The sequence below is a fragment of the Ranitomeya imitator genome, chromosome 8, assembly GCF_032444005.1.
Source record: "Ranitomeya imitator isolate aRanImi1 chromosome 8, aRanImi1.pri, whole genome shotgun sequence".
Taxonomy (NCBI): Eukaryota; Metazoa; Chordata; class Amphibia; order Anura; family Dendrobatidae; genus Ranitomeya; species Ranitomeya imitator.
Genome location: NC_091289.1, coordinates 50,345,647 through 50,371,772, shown reverse-complemented (window position 1 = coordinate 50,371,772; position 26,126 = coordinate 50,345,647). Strand labels below are relative to the sequence as shown.

General features: G+C 39.6%; 1 protein-coding gene across 2 annotated transcripts in view; it reads left to right on the top strand.

The window, feature by feature from the left end:
* GRAP2 (GRB2 related adaptor protein 2) overlaps window positions 1–26,126 on the top strand; it is a 331,850-nt gene that overhangs the window by 134,829 nt on the left and 170,895 nt on the right. Inside the window, exon 2 of one of the 2 annotated variants that reach the window (XM_069736901.1) lies at window positions 14,353–14,441. In XM_069736901.1, the coding sequence (XP_069593002.1) occupies window positions 14,364–14,441 (78 nt within the window). In that variant the 5' untranslated portion in view covers window positions 14,353–14,363. The remainder of the gene's footprint in view (window positions 1–14,352; window positions 14,442–26,126) is intronic. The other variant, XM_069736902.1, reaches the window with a different exon arrangement.

Genomic DNA, 26,126 nt, shown 5'->3' with positions numbered 1-26,126 from the left:
AGACATTGAAAAACTGGAGCAAGTTCAGAGAAGAGCTACCAGGATGGTCAGCGGACTGCAAAGTATGTCCTACAAGGAACGGTTAAAGGATCTGGGAATGTTTAGCTTGCAAAAAAGAAGGCTAAGAGGAGACTTAATAGCTGTCTCTAAATATCTGAGGGGTTGTCGCAATGTAGAGGGATCATCTTTATTCTCATTTGCACATGGAAGCACAAGAAGTAATGGAATGAAACTGAAAGGAAGAAAAAACATATTTGAGTTGAAGAGGCTGCCATGAGAGGTGGTGAGTTCTTCTTCAATGTAAGTCTTCAAATAGAGGCTGGACAGAAATGTGCCTGAGATGAATTAGCGAATCCTGCCCTGCATTGAGCAGGGGGTTGGACACGAAGGCCCCTGAGGTCCATTCCAAATCTAAAATTCTATGATTCTATGATTCTATGATTCTATGATTCTATCAATAGACATTGTACAGACAGAGCCTAGTGTGGGCGTGGGCAGGGTCAGTTTTCTGAGCTTTGCTACCTACTGCATTTAAAAACTCTGATTGCATCACAACTGCTACATCCAGTAAACTAAGTGATACATAGTTGAAATCAGGAACTCTTTCTCTACATTATGCTGCTCTCAGATGAGGTAGCAAAAATCTGTTGAAAAATTCCCTTTAATCAGGTGACTTTGGCATCAGTGAGGGTCTCAGCCGCCTGTATATAGATGCTATATTTTATTTCAGGTAAACCACTTTAAGACTTGTGCAACTTTGCTACTCAGACACTATACATCCAATTATTTTTGCAGTATTTGTTGGCCACTGTATAGTTATCTTAGTTACTAACCTGATTGTTGTTTGGCTGCTATACTGAAAGGAACTTATTAGTCACTTTTTGGCCTTCTTTAACACTGTATGACACTACAACATATGGGGGTGCCAACAGAAGGCATTACATGGGTAATTTTTGTGAATTATATACCGACTGAGTTTTAATCACTGGTTACACGAAGAATTTCCAAGAGAATTTCTTTATAGTTTGGGTATCATAAGTTATTTTTGTTACACATACAACAGGGGCGGATATGCCATTGGTTCAACCTATGCAGCCGTACAGAGGCCTAAGCGGTAAGGGGGCCACTACTACCTCCAAAGCAGGTGGAAAAGTGCATTATGATGATCTATTGGGCTGCAAAAGGCCTATATATTGTTATTACACAGGGGCCTATTCTGTGTGTTTCCGCTCCTGACATACACATTACTGTATAGATAATAGTAATCATTTTTATAGTGTCATCATATTCTGCAGCACTTTAAATTTTAGAGAGGATTTGTACAAGCAATAAATACATTACAGAGTAACATATAACTCACCAGATACCAAAAGGAAGCCTTGCTAGCAAGTTTACAATCTATGAGGAAATAGGGGAGAGACGAAACATAAAAGGTAAAAACATAGTGCTTGTATTGTATGGTCCAGCCATCAATATAACAAATAAAGTATTGACCTAATGCTGCATGAACCAGTAACCAACCAGTATGTGTACGGGCACAGAGGGCTCTTAAATGCATGGAGGGTGTGTGAACAGATGATACGAGGCTCCTGATTTTGAAGAAAATATTGTATGGGGAAAACGTGGATAGTTATGTAAGTGAATTGAGATGATAGGCCAGTCTAAAGAAATGCACTTATAGGTGATGCTTAAAACTGTGTGTATTGGGAACTAATTGAATTGTCCTGAGTAGTACATTCCATAGAATTGACGCAGCACAAGAGAAGTCTTGGAGATGGGAGTGGGAGGCTTGGGTTATTGAGGATGTTAGTCTTAGGTCATTAGCAGAATGGATGGCACGGGGAGAGTGGTAGACCGAGACAAGAAGGAGATGTAGGGTGGTGCTGAGCCATGGATTGCTTTTTGGGTGAGAGTGATAAGTTTATATTGAACTTTGTAGCGGATGGGCAACCAGTGCAATAACTTACACAGGGTAGAGCATCAGTGTAGCGACTGGGGAGGAATATGATCGTGGCTGCTGCATTCAGGATAGATTGGAGTGGGGAGAGTTTAGTTAAAGGGAGACTGATTAGTAGAGAGTTGCAATAGTCCAGAGAAGAATGAATAAGGGCAAGAGTAATGGCTCGCTCACTCTTGCGATGAAATTGGATAAGTGCAATCCGATAAAAAATCGGATTGCACTCAACCCAACATTAAACTAAAAAAAAGATGAAAAAAATGAAGTCATCGATGCAAAACAACAAGTAGCTTATTGCAAGAGTGTTGGGGCCAGTGTGATATCATCAATATTTTCTTTTGTAAATTAATGTTTCTTTTCATAAAAACACCACTAAATAAACATGTATTGTGTTATCTATTGTATGGATCCTTGGAAGTTTTCTTTTCTATATAAAAATGTCCATTTTAAAAGCCAAGCTTGTGAGGTGTTTCATTAATTTTAATAATAGGATCTCTCTGCTTTCGCAAGGATTGAGTCTTCTTTGTGAATATTTTGACAAAAGAAATGATAATACTTTAACTCTTTAAGGATCGGGCACATTTTCATGTTTGTGATTCCAGTTTTCTTTCCCCTTGTTTCAAAATCTTAAAATTTTTATATTTTTTTATTTTTTATGTATTTATTTTTACTTTTTGTTTCATGTTTTAGTTGTTAAAAAAGTCAGAACTTTGTAAAAATAAATATTAGTATGTTTTGACATTTTTTTTACATTTTCTTTGAGGGCTGTGGGAGAGCTCAATTTTTTGCGCAGTAACCTGAAATTTTAATTAACCCCTTTCTGACCTTGGATGGGACAGTGCGTCCGAGGTCAGATCTCCTGCTTTGATGCGGGCTCTGGCGGTGAGCCCGCAATAGCGGCGGGTGGAATCGTGATTCACCCGCCGCTATTAACTAGTTAAATGCCGCTGACAGCGGCAGTTAACTAGCGCTTCTGGCCATCGGGCTGGAAATGAGCTCATCGCTGACCCCTTTCACATGATTGGGGGTCAGCGATGCGTCTGCATAACTACCAGAGATCTCCTTGAGACCTCTATGGTTGTTGATGCCAGATTGCTGTGAACACCACCCTGTGTTAGGCACTCATAGCAATGCGGTAAATCTACTACATAGGAGCGATCTGAGCATCGCTCGTATGTAGCAGAGGCTATCGAGTTGTGCCAGCTTCTAGCCTCCCATGGAGGCTATTGAAGCATGGCAAAAGTTTAAAAAAAAGTTGTAAAAAATCTGAAAAAATGCCTCATTTAAAATAAAACAATAAAAAAATCAAATATACACATATTTGGTTTCGCCGAATTCAGAATCGCCCGATCTATAAATAAAAAAAAGGATTAACCTGATCGCTAAAGGCGTAGCGAGAAAAAAATTCAAAATACCAGAATTACGTTTTTTGGTCGCCACGACATTGCATTAAAATGCAATAACGGGCGGTCAAAGAACATATCTGCACCAAAATGGTATCATTAAAAACATCAGCTCGGCATCACAAAATAAGCCCTTACCTGACCCCAGATCATGAAAAATGGAGACGCTAAGGGTATCGGAAAATGGCGCAATTTTTTTTTTTTTTAGCAAAGTTTGGAATTTTTTTTCACCACTTAGATAAAAAATAACCTAGACATGTTTGGTGTCTATGAACTCATAATGACCTGGAGAATCAAAATTGCAGGTCAGTTTTAGCATTTAGTGAACCTAGCAAAAAAGCCAAACAAAAAACAAATGTGAGATTGCACTTTTTTGCAATTTCACCGCACTTGGAATTTTTTCCCGTTTTCTAATGCATGACATGGTAAAACCAATGATGTCGTTCAAAAGTACAGCTGGTCACGCAAGAAATAAGCCCTCATATGGCCATATTGATGGAAAAATAAAAAAAATTATGGCTCTGAGAAGCAGGGGAGCGAAAAACGAAAAAACGAAAATATCCCGGGTCATAAAGGGGTAAATACCAATTTGGCAATATTGGGTTACATACAGCAGGTGAAATAAGTATTGAATGTATCACCAATTTTCTAAGTAAATATATTTCTAAAGGTGTTATTGACTTGAAATTATCACCAAATGAGAGTAACAACTCATCTATCCCACACAGGCAAAGAAATCAACCCATAGATGTCCATAAATTAAGTTATGTGTAACAATGAGAAAGAAAAAAGGGAGTTTGGTACCGTGTTAGCCAGTTGAAAATAGAATGCTCTCATAGAGAAAAGCAAGATAATCTTGTAGTTATGATACCTTTTAATAGCTAACAAAAATAAAACAAATGATGTTACAAAGCAAGCTTTCGAGACTTCTTAGGTCCCTTCCTCAGGCACGGTGTAACAAAGTTTCTGAAGAAACACAAATATATGCACACAGAAAAAAAAGAAATAAAACAAACAATAACAAAAGAGGAAAAAAACAAACATGGCATAATAAATGGGCATTTAAATAGACAACCAAACTGAGCTAAGAGAATGAATCCTTAATTGGATTAGGTTAGTGATGTGAACGTTTTCTAGTCCCAATATCCAAGTAAAGCTTTAGTCACACTAAACGACTTACCAACAATCACAACCAGCGATGCGACCTGGCCGTGATCATTGGTAAGTCGTTGTGTGGTCGCTGGGGAGCTGTCACACAGACAGCTCTCTCCAGCGACCAACGATCAGGGGAAAGACTTCGGCATCGTTGAAACTGTCTTCAACGATGCCGAAGTCCGTGGGTAACCAGGGTAAATATCGGGTTACTAAGCGCAGGGCCGCGCTTAGTAACCCGATATTTACCCTGGTTACCATTGTAAAAGTAAAAAAAACAAAACACCACATACTCACATTCTGATGTCTGTCACTTCCCCCGCCAGCGTCCACAGGGTTAAAACTGCTTTCAGCAAGAGCGCTGCTAATGCACGCGCTGCTGCCGAGAGCTTCCCTTCACTGACTGTGTCAGCGCCGGCAGTAACAGCGTGTGCTCTGCTTTACAGCCGGCGCTGACACAGTCAGTGAAGGGAAGCTCTCGGCCGGAGCGCGTGCATTAGCAGCGCTGCTGCAGAAAGCAGTTTTAACCCTGTGGACGCCGGGGGACGTCACACACGCCGATCCAGCGATGACAGCGTGTGATCAGCGACCAAAAAATGGTCCTGATCATTCCCCAACGACCAACGATCTCCCAGCAGGGGGCTGATCGTTGGTCGCTGTCACACATAACGAGATCGTTAGCGGGATCGTTGCTACGTCACCAAAAGCGTGACGTTGCAACGATATCGTTAACGATATCGTTATGTGTGACTCCAGCTTTAGATCAGAGGCAGGGTGCCCTCACTGTCTCTGGAGCAGATTCCTCAGATCTATTTTTAAGTCATAAATCCTCCTGAGAGATTTAGTCCTATGTAGAGAGAATCAAAGACTGTAATACGTTTTAATTCTCAAACTCTTTGATGTTTTTGAGATTTAAAATTGCCTTTTAATATGACAACTTTCACATTGTTTATGTTGTGTCCTGGACCACAGAAATGTTTGGCGACCAGTAAATGTTTTTTTTTCTGCAATCGTGTGGCGATGAGATCTCATCATTGCTCCCAGTTTCTGGCCTGTTTCTCCCACAGAGACACCCTATATTACATATACAGAATTAAGTAAACCACATTGGAAGAGGAACATGTAACAAGAATCATATAGTTTTGCTGTGTGTTGGGAATCAGTATCATGTCTTTGGTCTCTACATGAGTGCAGGTTTTGCAGGTGTATCCGAGGGCTTTGAACTTCAGATCATGATAGTTCCTATAAACTTTAGTGTTAAAAGCACCCCCCGTCCCTCACTTTTAAAGATTTTTTACATCCAAGAACTCCATTGTCACCTGGCTGTATTGGCTTGATAACGCAGGTCTGCAAAAAAAATTTTTTTCAAAAGCTGTTTTGGTTATTCCACGTAATCTTTATGTTACTGAATCCGAAAATGACCTCTGTTTTGTCATAGGACATCACGTTTTCTGACAATTTAAGTAACTATGTTAAATAAGACAATACCTCAAAATAAATGAAAATAGACTCATAATCATAAAATTAATTTTTTATTACAAATGTTTCATGAAAATCATTTTTTAACTGCAATGAGCTCACTAACACACACTAAAATCGATTTTTCTTCCCTGTGAGGCTTCTGTTGGTACATTTACGCTTGTGAGTAGCATCTGGAATGTCTCTCTGAAGCGTCCAACATTAGTCTGTCATCATTGTACTGTTCCATCTTCCCTGATATCTTCTTTCCATCTCTTTAATGTCCTGGTGGAATCGTTCACCTTGCTCTTCACTGACAGCTCCCAAATTTTCAGGAAAGTTGTCATGGTGGGAATGGAGGAAATGCACTTTCAAACTCATCAGGCAACCTAAAGCTTGAAATGCTTTCAGCATTCGTCAGACAATTTTTTTGTAGTCAGGGTCTTGTATATCTGCAATGCATTGATTTGAATTAATTAATAGTAATTTTGACTTTCAAAACCCTAAGATAAAAAAATACCAAAAATTGAGAAAAATATACTAAATTTGAAGAGAATTTTGCATTTTGAGTCAAATCCTGACTTCCAGGATTTTTTTCAATATTTTTTTCGTTTTCAGCACACTAAAATACATGGAAATTAGATGAAAAGAATCAAACCGCTTTTTAGTCGCAGACCTGTGTAATTTGATTTTTTTTCTGATTGGAGTTCAAATTCTGTATGAACAGTTTGAGCTCCAGCACAGATGCCTGCCAAAGGAAGAACATGTTTTCTATTAAACAGGTCCATAGCAGGACCTTTTCAATGGATGGCAATGTGCTGGTAAAAAAAAGGTTCCCCTTTCCCAGAGGCCTAGAAATAAATTTGCATATGAGGGCACAAATGCTGCCCCCATCACAGTCTCCTATAATTGTAGGTGAAAATTACTTTTAAAGATGAAGTAGTTGTATCTTAAGGCAGATTCCAACAGGATAAGGAGAAATTAGGCCAAAGGGGAATCTATTTCTGTTATGGATAAAAAGATTCTAACCGCCTCCATACCATCATCATGACGAATAGATGTGTAAAGTGACTCGACATCTAGGGTAACTATTCACATGTCCTTCTTCAAAATAATGTTCTCCACTTTATTGAGGATGTTATTAGTGTCTTTCAAACATGATAGCAAATTTTCAACCATTGGTTTGAGGTATTTACACGTCTCCTCACACAAACTACCATAGCCTGATAAAATTGGACAGCCTGGTGGATTATCAGTGTTTTTGTATACCTTGGGTAATAGATAGAGGCATGCCACTCTCGGAGATGCTGGAAGTAGGCCCTCTTTGGTATCTTTAGATATTACTCCTTTTTGAAATGCTTCACCTACAATCATGCAAAGTTGTCCTTGGAAGGAAGAAATAGGGTTACGGGCGACCTCAATTATCTCAAAGGCTCCTTTGCATAACAGTTGATAGGCCAGATAACAACATTCCCAACCTTGTTGGCGGGTTTGATAATTATCCCTTTTAGATTTTTCAATTCACATAATGCCCGTCTTTGAAATGGTGAAAAGTTGTCATTGTAGATGCTGCTTGGGATTCTCCGAAACTCTTCTGCACCAATTTCCCAAACAATTAATTGTTAGGAAATAAGTTAACAGGTGGAAACTTTTTAACTTTAAGGAAATTGTACTTACCTCTAGCAGGACTGACTTCCTATTCTTGACATAGTTCTAGAATTTGTATCGCTTACAATTCTTGTGATGTCCATATTCCCTCTGTTGTAGGTTTCTCATGTAACTTCTTAAGGACCTGCTTTTGGGTGAACAGGCGTAAATCCTTTATAGCTGTAAAAAGATCAAAGTAATATACAGCTAGGTCCATAAATATTTGGACAGAGACAACATTTTTCTAATTTTGGTTATAGACATTATCACAATGAATTTTAAACAAAACAATTCAGATGCAGTTGAAGTTCAGACATTCAGCTTTCATTTGAGGGTATCCACATTAAAATTGGATGAAGGGTTTAGGAGTTTCAGCTCCTTAACATGTGCCACCCTGTTTTTAAAGGGACCAAAAGTAATTGGACAGATTCAATAATTTTAAATAAAATGTTCAGTTTTAGTACTTGGATGAAAACCCTTTGTTGGCAATGACTACCTGAAGTCTTGAACTCATGGATATCACCAGACGCTATGTTTCCTCCTTTTGATGCTCTGCCAGGCCTTCACTGCGGTGGTTTTCAGTTGCTGTTTATTTGTGGACCTTTCTGTCTGAAGTTTAGTCTTTAACAAGTGAAATGCATGCTCAATTGGGTTGAGATCAGGTGACTGACTTGGCCATTCAAGAATATTCCACTTCTTTGCTTTAATAAACTCCTCGGTTGCTTTGGCTTTATGTTTTGGGTCATTGTCCATCTGTAGTATGAAACGACGACCAATCAGTTTGGCTGCATTTGGCTGGATCTGAGCACACAGTATGTCTCTGAATACCTCAGAATTCATTCGGCTGTTTCTGTCCTGTGTCACATCATCAATAAACACTAGTGACCCAGTGCCACTGGCAGACATGCATGCCCAAGCCATCACACTGCCTCCACCATGTTTTACAGATGATTTGGTATGCTTTGGGTCATGAGCTTTACCACTCCTTCTCCATACTTTTCTCTTTCCATCATTCTGGTAGAGGTCGATCTTGGTTTCATCTGTCCAAAGAATGTTCTCCCAGAACTGTGCTGGCTTTTTTAGATGTTTTTTAGCAAAGTCCAGTCTAGCCTTTTTATTCTTGATGCCTATGAGTGGCTTGCACCGTGCAGTGAACCCTCTGTATTTAATTTCATGCAGTCTTCTCTTTATGGTAGATTTGGATATTGATACGCCTACCTCCTGGAGAGTGTTGTTCACTTGGTTGGCTGTTGTGAAGGGCTTTCTCTTCACCATGGAGATTATTCTGTGATCATCCACCACTGTTGTCTTCCGTGGGTGCCCAGGTCTTTTTGCACTGATGACTTCACCAGTGCTTTCTTTCTTTCTCAGGATGTACCAAGCTGTAGATTTTGCCACTCCTAATATTGTAGCAATTTCTCGGATGGGTTTTTTCCGTTTTTGCAGCTTAAGGATGGCTTGTTTCACCTGCATGGAGAACTCCTTTGACCGCATGTTTATTTCACAGCAAAACCTTCCAAATGCAAGCACCACACCTCAAATCAACTCCAGGTCTTTTATCTGCTTAATCGAGAATGACATAACGAAGGGATTGCCCACACCTGTCCATGAAATAGCCTTGGAGTCAATTGTCCAATTACTTTTGGTCCCTTTAAAAACAGGGTGTCACATGCTAAGGAGCTGAAACTCCTAAACCCTTCATCCAATTTTAATGTGGATTCCTTCAAATGAAAGCTGAATGTCCAAACTTCAACTGCATCTGAATTGTTTTGTTTAAAATTTATTGTGGTAATGTCTATAACCAAAATTAGAAAAATGTTGTCTCTGTCCAAATATATATGGACCTAACTGTATGGAAGAAAAAAAATAGACCAAGACTCAGCACCTCATTTTGTTCCTGAGATATTGGATAAATTAAGAACTTACAATTTTGAAGATTCAGTCACCCTGTTGGTAATGCTTCTCTTCCTGTCATGTCACCTGCAGTAGTTGGTCTTACATTTTCCTTCTCTCTAGGTGTATCTCATCTCACCTTGTTGAGATTTAGTCTCATCATCAGTAGAAGTAATTGAACTTGAGATTGAGTGGTTATCAGAATTTGTCTCCAGTTATTCACAGTATGGGATTGTAGTTCTGTAAATCTTGTTGGAACTTTTTTACTTTGTCATCCTGCAACTCTTTTTCCCATACAAATGAACTGTTTTTCAATATCTACTTTGAACGAGTCAAAGTTCACTGAGGGGAGGGCCTCTTTTAGTTTCACCTGATTCATTACGATCTCAAGTTCTATAGTTTCTAAACTTTTCTTGTTTAAACCAATAAGTAGTTCAATTCAATAAGGCATCAAGAGCACATTTAACAGGCTTCCGCCCATCTGTTTCGGAATACAGTGTCCTCAACAGGGAAAGATGGCATTTTTTTTACGTTGGCCTCCGGAAATGAGGCTCTACACTAAGTCATTTTCGAAAGATGCCTTGTTCCACCATATTTTCATCCGCTATTTTAGAAGATGTTTAATGGTATTTTGAATTTCTAACGTAGGTCTACTTCCTGTGGAATTATTCAGACTGACCTCTCCATTAAAAGTTGTATTAATTCGGGACAGCCAGGACGGATCCCTGGACTTAATGACCATGATGGCCACAAGCCACTCTGTAAAAAATATAGGAACAATATAGTTATCCAGTGGGCCAAAACTAATAAGAGTTCTCCCACATAATTAACCACAAAATCCTACATACACAAGGAAGTACAAGTCATGTATAAAAATACCAATCTTCATTAAGTAATCATAACACATATAAAAACATTAAAAAGAAGAGTATCAGACATAGGCAAATCAAACACAGATCCTGTAAACACAAATATCAATAGTCACTTGAGCAATAATAGCAATCTTTACATTCATATGCAGAAATGAATTACATATATACCTCAAAAGTGCAGGGTGGAACAAAAGCAGTCTCGCCAAGCAAAGATGCCTAAATGCACCAAATTATATACTACAATGAGGCAAAGAGGATCCAAACTTGTAAGGATAAATATCCCATAAAAAGATATCTGCTAAAATTAGATGACATGTAGGCTATAAAGTAGCATAATAGAGAAAAATGGCAGGCAAATCACATAGAACGCTCCATAAGGATAAGATCCCAAAATGGAAATAGGGAGCATTCCTAGACTGAACTACATGTGAACTGAGAAGACCATGATTAAATTCCCATTTTAGGCAATATGTGAAGATAAGCATAAACCTGTGTGGCAGCCCCCATAGTCAGACCCTGTAATAAGGCAGCACCCCCATAGTCAGACCCTGTAATACGGCAGCACCCCCATAGGCAGACCCTGTAATAAGGCAGCCCCCATAGGCAGACCCTGTAATAAGGCAGCAGAACCCATTAAAAAATAAATAAATAAATACTCACTTCTCTTCTTCCTGGTTCCTGCGCTGCTCCCGCTGATCTCCTAACAGCGGGCACCGGCCAGTGACGTCATCGCACCTGCTGTCAGTGTCGGCGACGTCAGACGCCGACACTGACAGGGGGATGATGGGAGAAGGAGCGCAGCGCTCCTTCTGCCATCATTGCGATCAGCTGTATCATCTAAATGCTGATACAGCTGATCTTCTGATGATGGCGAGGGGCCCACTGCTGGCACCGGGCCCCCCGCCAGCTAAATGCTGATACAGCTGATCTTCTGATGATGGCGGGGGGCCCACTGCTGGCACCCGCCTGCTCAGGGGCCTCATAGCGGCAGAGCAGGGAGATCGATTCTACTGATGTCAATCATTTTACACGCTTACTTACTGTTAAGAGACATTTTTTTGATGAACAACATTATTTTTCACCTTCTAGTGAGACTGATACTGTTCATGAACAAACTCATGATGCATCTTTAGCAGTTGCTGAACAAGTTGCTTTATCAACCTTGTCTTCATTACAGGACATTGAGCAATCATCTGATAAACCAGCAGATGAAGATATTCGTGTTACTTCTTGTAATCCATCATATTATCCTGTACAATCAAGGGTTCCCTCCTTGGATCTTTTTCAATCTTTGGTTGAGAGAGATCTTAGGAGGTTACATGCTGATACACGTGATAGCCCCATTTATAGCAATTTTTATAAATCTCAGTCTGATTCTGTCAAAGACCTACAACACAATCCACACTTGACTATACGTCAATCTGACAAAGGAGGATATTTTGTTGTGCTTGACACGGATTTGTATTGCACAATGGTTTTTTCTATTCTGAATTATACCAATACTTACTTGAGGTTGAGGTCTGATCCTACGATTGCATTTAAATCTGCATTGTCTGAGTGTTTAAACGAGGGCACCAGGCTTGGTGTTCTCGATTCTAAGCTATATAAGTGGTTGTATCCTGAATTTCCTATTATTCCAATTTTTCATGGTTTGCCCAAGATTCATAAAGAAGTTTTTCCACCTCCCTTGAGACCCATAATAGCGGGCATAGGTTTATTGAATGAGAATCTCAGTGAATGGATTGATGGTTACCTTCAGCCCCTTATAGATAGAACCCCAGGTTATTTGAAGGACACCTCCACGGTTTTGAAGGTTTTTGATACTTTTACTTGGCATTTAGATTATTTTTTTGCAACATGTGATGTAATTAATTTGTACTCTTCTATTCCTCACACTACAGCCATGGTAGCTGTGAAATATCATTTGGATCAGTACAGTGTTATTCATCATCTCTTAAGCAATTTATTTTACTGTCATTGGATTATTTACTTCGACATAATTTTTTTATGTTTCAGTCCAAATTTTTCCTTCAGAAGTTGGGAGCCCCAATGGGTTCGAAATTCTCACCTTCACATGCTATCCTTTTTCTGGCTTGGTGGGAGGAACTTTATATTTTCTCTACTGATAATAATCCGTTTATTTCATCTTTAGTATGGTTTGGTAGATATGTGGATGATGTACTCCTAGTTTGGAAAGGGAGTGCATCCACATATTCGGATTTAGTTTTGTATTTGAATACCAACAATTGCAATGCTCGTTTCACATGCAGCAATTTAACTATTGATATTCCTTTTTTGGATATTGTGTTACATAGTAACTCTATTACTAATAGGGTGGAGTCGTCCCTATATAGGAAAGATACTACTGATAATACTATCCTTCTAGCCTCTAGTTCACACCCGTGATGCATGCTATCCTCAAAGGGGAATTTATCAGAGCCAGAAGGAGTTGTTTTAATGAGGATTTTTTTGTCAGGGAAAGTATTGTTATCAAAAATAGATTGCAAGACAGAGGATATACTAGATCCAGGGTCAACCAAGCATTTGAGAAAGTGCACAATACTCCACGTGATAATTTTTGGTATGGCATAGGGAAAACACCAAGGTCAGTTTGTTCCTCTAATATTATTTTTTCCACTGCCTTTAGCAATCAGTTTCATATCATCAAGGGCATTATTCAGAAATATCTACCAGTGGTAAATCAAGATGATCGCCTTCGTACGTTTTAGATGGTGGTTGTCAGGTGGTAGCTAAAAGAGGTAGATCACTTGGCGATACGTAACACGGAATCTCCTTCATCTTGGCTTTCAGTCACGGGCTTTTATACATGTGCTTTAAGCAGATGCAATGTATGCCAGTATGCGGATAATAAGAAACGCACTCATTAAAACATTTATAAATTGTGAGACCAGTCACGTGATTTACTCTATATATTGCAAAACCTGCAATCTACAATATGTAGGTTATACTACACGTAAACTCAAAAAAAGAATAGCTGAACTTATTGGTAATATTAGCAGTGTCAATTCTGGTTACTCTGGGGCAGCCAAACATTTCAGAAAATTGCATAGAGGGGATTGTCTTGTTTGTCTTTTTTTGGGATTGAAAAAGTTGATCATTCCATCGGGGGGGGCGGGGGAGGGGGGGTAATTGGCAGAAACAATTAGCTATAAGGGAAGCTCACTGGATATTGACCTTGGATGCCAAATATCCCCGAGGTATGAATTTCAAAAATGATTTATTTTTCATCTGTTAGTAATTATGTTTCTAAAAGAATATTCTGATATGTGCAGGGGTTGGTATTTTGTGAAGTATTATTGTAATTTCATTTGTTTCAAGAATTATGTGGTTGCAGTCATATGGTGGTATTATTTGTATTGTTTTTGAAAAAATTTGGAAAAAAATGTAAAAAAATATTTTTGGGGGTATGTTTATGGGTTAACTATTGCACCACATTCATTGTCTTATGGTTGACACCTGTATTGTTTGTAACATCATCTGCAGCATTGATTTGCGCTCCACCTATTGTTTTTGCTCATTCACTGCAAGCTGAGTATAAAATTTGTTTTGTTACATGTTATCTCAGTTATCCTATGAAACCAGAAACGCGTCAGGTTTCATTTTTTATCATGTTTTAAAGTTTCTTCTAATAAATAGTACATTTTATTCTCCTGTTGGACGTGCCGGTGGATTTCCCTTTTCTTTTTTCCTCATAAAGTACTGTGCACAGTCTAAATCTAAGCTATAAAGTGATTTTAGAAAAAGAGCCGTGTTATGGGTAAATTTAAATACCGGTTGAATACCAATGGGTATAGATAAGGTGATGCCAGTTCTATAAAAAAATGTGATAATGGTCATGAAATCAGCTTTATGTGTTTGAGTTGCCATTAGTAATATTCATTACAAGACGGGAGGTTTTGCATTTGACTATTATTTCACACTAACTGCATTTTCCTGTTTTACTTCTTAGCAGAGAGGAGGATGGAGGCCCGTGCTTTATACGAGTTCAATGCATCCGGGGAGGATGAGCTAAGTTTTAAAAAAGGAGATATACTGAAGGTATGTGAATGATGTTTTGCATTGATTACTTGGTTATCATAAGATTCCCTGAATATTTTGACAACATATAAAAACACAATATCAATGGACAAGTCATAAACCACTAAGAATAATGATCCTAACACGTGTCTTGGTCATTTGAAGAAGGGGTACACACACCATAAGCAGATGTTTTCAACAATAAATATGGCCTTTTGGTCAAGAAGTGATGGATCCAGAAGTCTTCTGGTAATAGTAGTTTCACAAAATTCTGCTATTTTTCATACGCGACCATACCCTCGGAAATGCATTTGAACACCAAGGCAGCAAATTCTGGAGGCACTAGCTGTTATAACTCGCTTTCAATCAGACATTATTACAGCTGTTGTGACTGGGACAACAGAGGAAGGGGAGAACCTCAACTTTTCAGCACCTGATTTTACTGTCTACAGGACAATGCCCTATGTGATGATCGGCTTTTTTCCGTTAGTTTCCATATTTCTTTATACACTTTAGAAAAAGTAAAACAATGCCCATGGTGAAGGCATCTGCCATAACTCCAAAGTTTTACTTTGTTTTAGTTTTCCAGAGATTGATGAGGTCTTGCAAGTAAATTAAAGGTCCTGACAGAGAATGTCATAAGATGTCACTGATAGAGTCAACATGACAAGTATCGTTAAGGTAATAAAGCTGCAACGATTCAATGGGCACTGTGTAAGGTATTATTATAAGGGCAATACAGCAGGTATTTCATATCTCCTCTTCTGCAGAGTAATTTTCTGTAGTTATCATTATTCAAATTGAAAAGAAAGGGAACCCCAATCTAGATAACATAGGAGTACGCAACTTATAAAAGGTGATGGTGAACACAGCTCACTTCTCCAGCCTCTCTGCATAATGACCTCTGCACAGATCACAGAGCACGCCATCAACATTCTCAAACCAAAGTTAATGAATATCTTCAGACTATAGTTGAGCATGATCCATGTGGCAGCGTAAAGTACTGTATATCTCTAAACGCTATTAGTAGCTCAGGCAAGATAGCAGCCCCCATAATGAAAAAAAAAATAATGAAAAAAATAATGAATAAATTAAACAAAAATCTTCATTTTCATAGTTTTTTTCTGCTGTGAAGAATGAGATTAGTATTCAGTAAAAAAAAAACTTCTGGCATCTTCAGAATCCTGGACTGGCCACCTCCGAGCATGGACTTCATCATTGTATACATTTAGTATTATATATATCAATAGAAATGGAACCCGCACCCAACTGTGTAGGTGTGTACAAAAAGCAAGGACTCCGATTTCTATGAAAAATTCTCTGGCAACATTCAATTAGTGTTGTACCAGACTATAATGTCCAGCTTTCAACTGATTTATACACTTTCAAGAGGAATAACAGAGGAACTGCAGAGTTTGCAGAAAAGATGTTCCAGAATTATTTTACCGGGAATGCAAGTGTTTACTAAACCAGAAATGACGTTAAGCTACTAGAATGCAAAATGAAAAGCGGCAAACACATTTTTATTACTGTGTCTGTCCACATCCAGTCTTCATTGTAAGTGAGTGAGTAGAAGGTTTTTGCACAAGTGAAACATGCAGTGCAGGGTCTGTCATGCTGTCAGCAAAGCTGGAGTCTGGAGAGGCTGTGGTCTACAGACAAAAGTGTGGCTTCCGTTTGGTCTATGAGCAACACAGCAGCTGTAAGATGACTAAGCCTGGGCCACTCATGGCGGAGACACCCTGCATAGTGCTCAGGATGTTAGAGACAGATTGTCTTGTAACCACTGCAGATGTACTAGGGTTTTCTGAGAACTCATTCACTGTGCAAACTTACTAATCATCATATTATTATGTTTACCCAACAACCATTATATATATATACATACTGAAGCTCTTCCACAAAATGATCGTGGCGCTCTCTAAAAGCAGAAACATTCCACCTTAGGCCTCAGTCAGAGGCCACTCACCTACAAATCAGATTGTCACAATTCTGCCGATTACTGTGTCCTAGGGACGCAGTGGGTGACAGCTCAGCTATCCTATAGACTGCAGGGGCGTGCTGCGCTGTCTGCATTGTGAGTGACAACTCGGCCATCCTAAAGTATGCAGAGGCATGCTGGGCTGTCAGTTTTGTGCATGGGATTTTTCTGAAGCCCAATTAGGATAGGCCTGCTGAAAGTTCTCCATGTGTCTCCCTCTCAGGGTGATGGCCTAGCTATTTAGCTGGCTGGCTATGCTTGGACTGTTGCCAGTTGTAGTTCTTGCACGGTGGTATGTGTGCTTTGTGTGCAGTATTCTCCGACTCTGATATTTGTTGCCAGACTTCGGATACGGCTTCTTTAACCATTCACCTGGATTGCCACTTCACCTTGATGTTCTCTGACTCTCGGTGCCAGACCTCATACTTCCTCTTGACTATTCTTTTGTTTTATCTTTTTGTCTCTGACACACTCTCTTGGTTTTGTCCTCAGATTCCTTGACCTCCCTGCTTCATGGCTTGTCAATATGAAGTGACTTGGAGTCACATAGACCTCCTGCTTTGCATTGAGGAGGGGCAAACACACCTAAACACATGTGTTTGGTTTTGGCTTCTTATCCTAATTCATGTGGCAAAGCTTGTTAAATGGTCGATATTGACTTTTTATGATTGCTATATCCAATAAGTGGCACTAGAGTTCAAGTTTTCACCCTTTCTGAAGAGGCTATTTGCATATTTGCATATTTAAAATTCCCAGAGGAGCATTGCATGGCCTATAAGTCACCTAGAAGAAATACTCCCCCTTAGACCCTCAAACTATAATAAAGATTTTTTTAAAAACATGTAGCCTTTTTAATATATAGGTACAGACAGAGCTGTTCTAAAATGATAAAAGTCCTGGAGCAGGAAAGTGTAATTCAACCTCCAACTATACAAATTCAAAGGCTTTTGTTATGCTAAAAGTGAACTTTCTGCATCTTGATATCTTTCTTCTGTGTTAGTCTAATCCCTTGCCAAAAACTGCCATACATGTAGAGCGCATCTCAGACACGGGACAATAAAGCGGGCTTAGGAGTTGAGCCCACACTACGCCCAGTGGATGCTGGCTGTGTCAAACAACTATCATCTGTCTCTAGTAGCCACAGTCAGAGCTCAGCTGCAATCACTATGGCTATTCCTTTAAATGCTGCTGTCAATCCCTGACAAACTGAACATGAAGAGGAAGTCTGGGATGAGCTGCAGCCCTGGCTTCCTCTCCATGTTCTGTTTGTCAAAAGGTGGAAACAGTGGCACCATCGCTGATTTGGCACCAGCGTCATGTGTCACAGCACCGCATCACAACCCCGGGGAGATCGAGTGCCAACACTGTGGGAACGGCCAGCATGGGAAGTGAGTATAGGCTTTATTATTTTATCAGGGCTGGACATTTAGCAGTAGACAACCCCTTTAGTTAGCATGTTAGGGTTATGGCTTGTTCACCATCATCATTAGGAAAGTCCAAATGCAAATTTCCCAGCTTTTTAAAAACCTATCCTCCTCTAACCTTATACCAAAAAGCAGCAGCTATTGGTTCTTCTAAGCAGCAGCCTTGCACTCTAAAAATGAAAATATTGGTGGCTCACAAAGCAGAAGGTTATAAGATAGCAAAGCCCTTTCCTCAGTTTGAAATATAATTAAGAGATGGCAGTTAAAAGGAACAGTGGAAGTCAATATAAGGTCTGGAAGACCAAGCAAAATTTCAGTGAGGATTGCTCATAGAATTGCTAGAGAGGCAGATCAGAACCCCTGCTTGACTCAAAAAGACCTTCAGGAAGATTTAGCAAACTCTGGAATGATTGTACATTGTTCTACTGTTCAATGGCACCTGCACAAATATAGCCTTCATGCAAGAGTCATCAGAAGAAAACCTCTTTTTCATCCTCACCATAAAATTCAGCATCAGAAATATGCAATAGAACGTCTAAACAAGCCTGATGCATTTAGAAAATAATTTCTATGGACCAATGAGGTTAAAATGGAACTCTTTGGCCACATTTATCAAAGGCATGTGTGGAAAAAAAAGAGCACAGAATTTCAGGAAAAGAATATATCATCAACCATTAAGCATGGGGGTGTCAATCATGCATTGGGGTTGTATTGTAGCCAATGGCACAGGGAACATTTCACGGGTAGAGAGAATAAATTCAATGAGATTTCAACAAATTCTTAATGCAAACATAACACCATTTGTAAAACAAAACTGAAGTTGAAAAGAGGATGACTTCTACAAATGGATAATGATCTTAAACACACTTCAAAATCACAATAGACGGCCTCAAATGCTGCAAGCTGAAGGTTTTACAATGGCCCTCAGAGTCCCATGATCTGAACATCATTGAAAATCTGTGGCTACATCTCAAAATAGCAGTGAAAGCAAGACGACCCAGGAATCTCACAGAACTGGAAGAATTTTCCAAGGAAGAATGGATGAAAATCCCTCTAACAAGAATTGAAGGTCTCTGTCTCTACATCGTGCTGCTCACATATTAGGTGGTAAAAACCTGGTGAGAGATTCCCTTTAAACGTCTACGTTTGCAATGTGTCTGTCAGACTGCTCATGACAATCACTACAGTCTTGGACCTAATAGAATCGTCCAAGGTTGTCTGGTTTTCAAGCCTTTTTATGCATTCTGGTATAATACAAAAAAATCCAGCAATTCTACATTACATACTGTATGTAAAGCCAAAATATTTACAAAAACTTCAAGATCAACAAATCGTCAGTTATTCCCTTAGTCCCCAAAAAAGTTATGGCTGATGGAATTCAGGGAAGCAAAAATGTAAACTTTCCCTCAATCTTCAAAATTGACTCAGTCCTTAAAATAAGGTTTAAATAACTTGATAGGGAAAATAAAAGAAAAATTACTTGTAAATTAACTCTACCAAAAATACAAAAATCTATGAACAGCGTAAAAGAAAATAAAATTCCTTGTTAAGATATTCTACTTTCACGTTTAGTAATAAGATTATGAAAGTCTTCCATTGTAATTGCATATCTGCTCAGTCATCTATTCCTGGACTTGCTATGAATTCTACATTATCAGCTTTTACAAAAAAAAAATCACAAGTCAAATTGTCAGAATCACCAGACTTCCAGGCAGTAAAATGAAGAAATTTTGTAACTAATATTAACTTTCCACTTTTACTGTTATTTCCTCTTATTATTTTGAAAAAAACACAAAAATTGAGCTTAACTTGAGTTGGTACACATGCAGAGGTTAAACGCATGTTCACATTGGACACAAAACATAAAAACCTACCAGAGAAAAAAGTAAGCAAAAAACCCTGATGTAACTAAGTAAAAAAGCAAAAGTGCATTTAAATATCACAGAGTTTTTAGTAATACTGTTTTTTGATCAAAAAATAGCACAAAGCCATCCCACCGCGTCCAGGTAACTCTGATAGGGACAGTCCTACACTGTCTAATATTAAAACCTTACCATGTGTCAATGTTGACTTCAGTGTGAATAAGGGCAAACAAAAGGACTGGGCCCAACCAGTGAAACACCAGACTGGGGAGGCCTTATATATAGTCCCTAGCTCAGAAACAGGGAGGCCACACCTTGGCTTGCACAGAATGCAACAATACACAGAAAAAAAACACAAAAATTTAGCTTAACTTGAGTTGGTACACATGCAGAGGTTAAATGCATGTTCACATTGGCCACAAAACATAAAAACCTACAAGAGAAAAAAGTTAGCAAAAACCCTGATGTAACTAAGTAAAAAAAGCAAAAGTGCATTTAAATATCACAGAGTTTTTAGTAATACTGTTTTTTGATCAAAAAATAGCACAAAGCCATCCCACCGCGTCAAAGGTGAACATGTGTTTAACCTCTGCCTGTGTACCAACTCTAGTTAAGCTCAATTTTTGTGTTTTTTTGCCTCTTATTATTTTGGCAAAAGACAAAATCGGCATTTTTATTGGAAATGTAATATATTTCTGTATAGTGTTTATTGTGTTTTTATAACAGAACTTGGAAATGTTTCTGAAATCCATATCTTTTATAACTGACTGAATTCGCTATTCCCATTGTGAGATTTTACAGCTATACACACGGCCATGGCAGCATGTTTTGGATAGAGCTACCAGCTATAATGTTGTGTTATACACTGAAAATCGTGTCCTCACAGGAACAGTTATAGAACAAGACAAAAAAAGAACATTTGCTCTGGGTCCTTAACTTCCCAGTTACTCCCTGGATCCAGTTTTATTATGATTTTGATCAGAGAATTTTAGAAATATCGAAATACTAACATGGGTAACATGGGGATGACACTGCTTGTCTGCTACCAGGAAATGCATCCTCTTCTCTTAGTACAGAGCAAATACAGTTTTTACCTACACAGTTGAGGCAATGGATACAACTTCGCAGCATGCCTTTTTTTACCACTTTTATTTAACTTTTGCAAAAAGACATCTAGGTGTAGAGTTTATTAGGTTCCAGGAAAACAATATCTTGAGATAGTCTTCTGATATTTGAATAATTTCTAGAAATGGACGGATCTTTCGAAGTTCGAATTCCCACGGTTCAGCAAATTTTTCCCCAAAAATTTGTATAGCGGTGAATTTTTTTTTACAAATGTTAACGCAGGAAAAGGAGAGAGAGATGAACATTGTGGGTGAAGAAAACGAATCACTGCACACGTCAGAACAAGTCAATTTGGTTGAAGTGGAAGTTTTTTATTCAAGGTGCAAAAAAAATTCGAGGACGTAACAAGGCAACAGTGTAGACTCTAACGTTTCGGCCACAACCGTGGCCTTGGTCACAGAGTGGTGCTGAAAAAACGGAAAAAAAACGTATAAACAGACAATATATACAATGATAGACAAAATATATACAAAATATATACAAAATAATGGTTGCTCAGTGTGGAATAACAAACCACATCTTGAGCCATAGGGGAACTGGAACTCATGTCAATAGAACTACTAGAATGAGCAGAAAAAGGTTGTAACCAACTTGTCATAAGTGTACGTATAAGGCCAAAAAGACAAAGCAAAGGGTCCTACAGGAGTTAGTACAGATATAAATCAAAAAAAGAGAGATATGGATCGAGTCTAACAGCAGGAGGACAGGATGAAAACACATACCCTCGGTGGTAGTCCAAATCGTATCGTATGGTCAATACAGTATTCAGAAAAGGGGGTACGGCCCCGTGATACCCTATTGAGGCAATAAGAAAGCAAAACAAATCACATACAGGTGTATGAACTGGCTTGTAAAAATTGCAAGCTGGAATGGTATATGTGATCAGACCCTCAGGTGAAATCTACGAGGATAGATACAAAAGTAAAAGGTATTTACCCAGATGGATGTCACCGGTACTTAACGGTAAAACTATGCGCAGTAGAGGTACACTAGTCCAATGTGGGCTTCAGCTAAAACAGAGAATATGTACATGTGTCCATATACATAATGCTCAACAAACTGCAATGGGTGATATAGAGGCAGCAAAATAATGATATGTACTCTAGGGGAAAAAAACTACCAAAGGTCCTGATGTTAACAGAATTCCAATTGTTCTATACGGAAGGATAGTGGAAGACAGAAGCAAACGGCATCCATGTACCCGTATGGGAACCCGTCCAGTTCTGTGGAGAGATGCACAAGATAGAGTGTATGGTGGAAACCCACATGGTGGGTTAAATAAACATCCGTGGTCTAACCGCAATAGTACTAGTGAATCTAGACACCATCGCCTACCTCAGGTCCTTTACACAGCAAGGGTTGTAAGGCAAGAACAGGAGAAGTTGTGTCCAAACATAAGCCCTAAAGTTGAATTTTAGTGTGGCGTGGGTTCACCTACATCGCATCTAGAAAAAGATGCATATTAATTAAAAACCGGTATAACCGCAAGAAGGGCACTTATCTGGGGTCCGAGTCTCACATCCATTGGTGGTGCAGGGGTCACATCGTCCGCATAAGATGTCCTGGGAGAAGCGCCGACACACCACAGTGTCCTGGCGGAGGAGGCGGATGTGACATGCAGCCGGCAGTAGCTGTTATAAAGGGATCTGGCCGGAAGTGCGGGGAGTAACCTGCGCCTGCGCAGAGCGATCAAAGTGCATGGGCGCAGGAGCAGCCAGAAGAGGCTCGCACCTGCGCAGTACCTCTAGTATGCTGATGGGCGGCTGGGAGGAACGGTGCGCGCGTCGCAGTCCTACAGAGGAGTGGGCGGGAGCGACTAGCTAGTCTGAGCTTGCGCACTAACACCAAGAGGTACTGGCGTAAGGCGCAAGTGCAGAAGGAAAACCGGAATGGATAAAAAAAAGAAAGTGTGTAATGTGATGATGTTAACAGTGGGGTAGAAATGTAAGGCTGGCATGAATAAAAGGATAAAGGGACAGCTGTAGAACCCCGGTGGTGTACTGACAAAAGTAATTAACCATATATGTGCAAGGCAACGAAAACATATATATATACATCTACATATATATAAAGGAATACAGGCCCAAATTAATGTTTATGCACGATGTCAGTACATGTTACATCACAAAAAAATGTAAACATAGGTCGCAGATATATAGTAGGAGTCCAACAACATCCTGATTATTCCCAGGAAGAGCCTTGAGTTGAGAGGGTCAAATGAGGAAAGGTAATGGTATAAAAAAATAAGGTTTGAAAAAAAATAAAATACAAGAGATACTACCCTTCCAAAAAAATTGGAAAAATAATTGAAAATAATGAAAGGAAACTTTTTATAAAGAAAGGAAACTTTTCCAAACCAAACTCCTAAAGGGTATGCGCCTTACCATCCTGCTGAAGTATAGTACGAGTTCTACAGGTGCAGTGGGTTAGTTTGCCTAAGGAAAAATAGAAACCCGGTTAAGAAAGCCATTCAATTTCCCTATTTAGACCCCTAGGGTGAAGGGTGTCTAGCGTGTAGATCCAGTACGACTCCCGCTGTTTAAGCAGTTGGATGTGGTTCCCACGTCGCCTAGGGCGCGGGACTTTCTCAATAATTTGGAATCGCAGTTGGGCAACCGTGTGTTGGGCTTCTTTAAAGTGTAGCGGTAGTGGCAGCCAGGTTTTACCACATCTAATAGTGGATTTATGGCTAGAGATCCTATTCCTGATGGCTTGGGTGGTTTCACCCACATATAGTAGTCCACACGGACATTTGATGACATAGACTACAAAGTTCGAATCGCATGTGTAATAGTCCCTAATTGGGAAAGCCTTCCCAGTGTGCGGATGTAGGACTTCATTACCCTTAATGATATTCGAGCAACACATGCAGTTCAGACAGGGAAATGTGCCCGTTCTTTTCTGACCTGTCAGTGTCCTATGTGGACGTGATTTAGATGAGCCTAAGTCAGCCCGTACCACTTTGTCTTTTACATTGCTAGGACGCCTCATGCTCATTAGAGGGGGGTCTCTGAAAATTGGGATCTGTGGATAGGCTTTGTTCAATAGGGGCCAATGTCCCCGAATGATGTTGTGAATTTTGTGCATGGTCGGGTGGTGATTATGAACGAAGGGGAGTCTGGGGTTTTTTTGTGTGGTATTAACGGTATTGATGGTACTGTCAAGAGCTTTAGCAGATTCGAGTTCAAGAAGTTTTGTTGGATAGTTGCGTGCCCTAAACTTATCAGCCATTTCGTTTATTCTGGTGTTTCTCGTAGCTGGGTTAGAGACAATCCTCGCCACCCTCTTGAACTGTGATCTAGGGAGACTGTCCCGGGTAGGCCTAGGGTGACAACTATTATACAGTAGTAAACTGTTACAATCCGTTGGTTTAACATATAAGTCAGTGCTTAAAAGTCCAGTGGGATCCTTAAGAATCTTTGTGTCCAGAAACGCAATCTCCTTGTCATGTTGTGCCAGTGTAAATGATAGTTCTGGTCTAGCCCCATTGATGGTGTTAAAAAATTCCTGTAGACTTGTCTGATCACCTTTCCATATACAGAAAATATCGTCTATGTATCTGTACCATGTGAGGGCATTCTGTTGGAAGATCGGGTTGGAATACACATGTGTAAGTTCAAAATGGTTCATGTATATATTGGCATATGCCGGGGCCACATTGGACCCCATGGCGGTACCGCAGGTCTGTAGAAAGAAATCATCCTCAAACATGAAGAAATTTTCCCTTAGGACCAAATTAAGCAAATCGATACATAGATACTGTAAGTTGGTATCAATACCGGCCTCACGAAGGGTTAGTGCTACAGCTTCAATACCCCTGTCGTGTTTAATGGAGGTGTAAAGACTGTTTACATCCAGAGTACATAGGGTACTATCTGGTGGAACGTTTTTGAGGGTATGGATTTTATTTAGGAAATCGCTGGTGTCAAGGATATAGGACCTGGTCGAACGGGCATATGGAGTAAGAATTTTTTCGAGGAAGACGGACAATGGATTTAATATGGAATTAGTGGATGCCACTATCGGACGCCCAGGAGGATTATGGAGATCTTTGTGTATTTTGGGCAAAATATAAAGTACTGGAGTCACTGGGTGGTGATTAGTAAGATATGTTCTCGTTTTAGAGTCAATAGTCTTGAGTTGAACATACTTGTCAAGTACTGTGTTAATTTTCCGACGTATGTTGTGGGTGGGGTCAGTCTGTAGTTTTTTATATGTAGTAGAATCAGAAAGTTGTCGTCTAATTTCAGTGACATATTGGCTTCTGTTCATAACAACCGTGGCTCCCCCTTTATCGGCCGGCTTTATGATGATGTTTTTGTTATCCCTCAAGGCCTCAAGGGCCTGTTTCTCCGAGGTACTGAGATTATGTTGTACGGGGAAGAGGCCTAAACGTTGGTCCCGAATAGTGTTAATTACTCAGTAATTAACATATCTGATTATTCTTTGTCTCCCCTTGAGTTGAAGGTACTTAATATGGGTCTATCTTTTTGTCCCACTCCAAGGTGGGATGCCTTCCAACTAGAGAATGATCTACAACGCTTCTACAGGAGTATCAGATTGAAGGTCCATTTTGACACAAACATGATTGACAGGGGTAACACTCTTGATGTAACACCTGATCGGGATACACCTAAAATCACCATTGATTCCTTAGGTCTCAGGAACCTGAGCACATTCATGCCACCTAAATCATATCACGCAGTGGAAACATTTATTAGTCTACTCGACAGGGACATCAAAAATACTATTCGGGACCAACGTTTAGGCCTCTTCCCCGTACAACATAATCTCAGTACCTCGGAGAAACAGGCCCTTGAGGCCTTGAGGGATAACAAAAACATCATCATAAAGCCGGCCGATAAAGGGGGAGCCACGGTTGTTATGAACAGAAGCCAATATGTCACTGAAATTAGACGACAACTTTCTGATTCTACTACATATAAAAAACTACAGACTGACCCCACCCACAACATACGTCGGAAAATTAACACAGTACTTGACAAGTATGTTCAACTCAAGACTATTGACTCTAAAACGAGAACATATCTTACTAATCACCACCCAGTGACTCCAGTACTTTATATTTTGCCCAAAATACACAAAGATCTCCATAATCCTCCTGGGCGTCCGATAGTGGCATCCACTAATTCCATATTAAATCCATTGTCCGTCTTCCTCGAAAAAATTCTTACTCCATATGCCCGTTCGACCAGGTCCTATATCCTTGACACCAGCGATTTCCTAAATAAAATCCATACCCTCAAAAACGTTCCACCAGATAGTACCCTATGTACTCTGGATGTAAACAGTC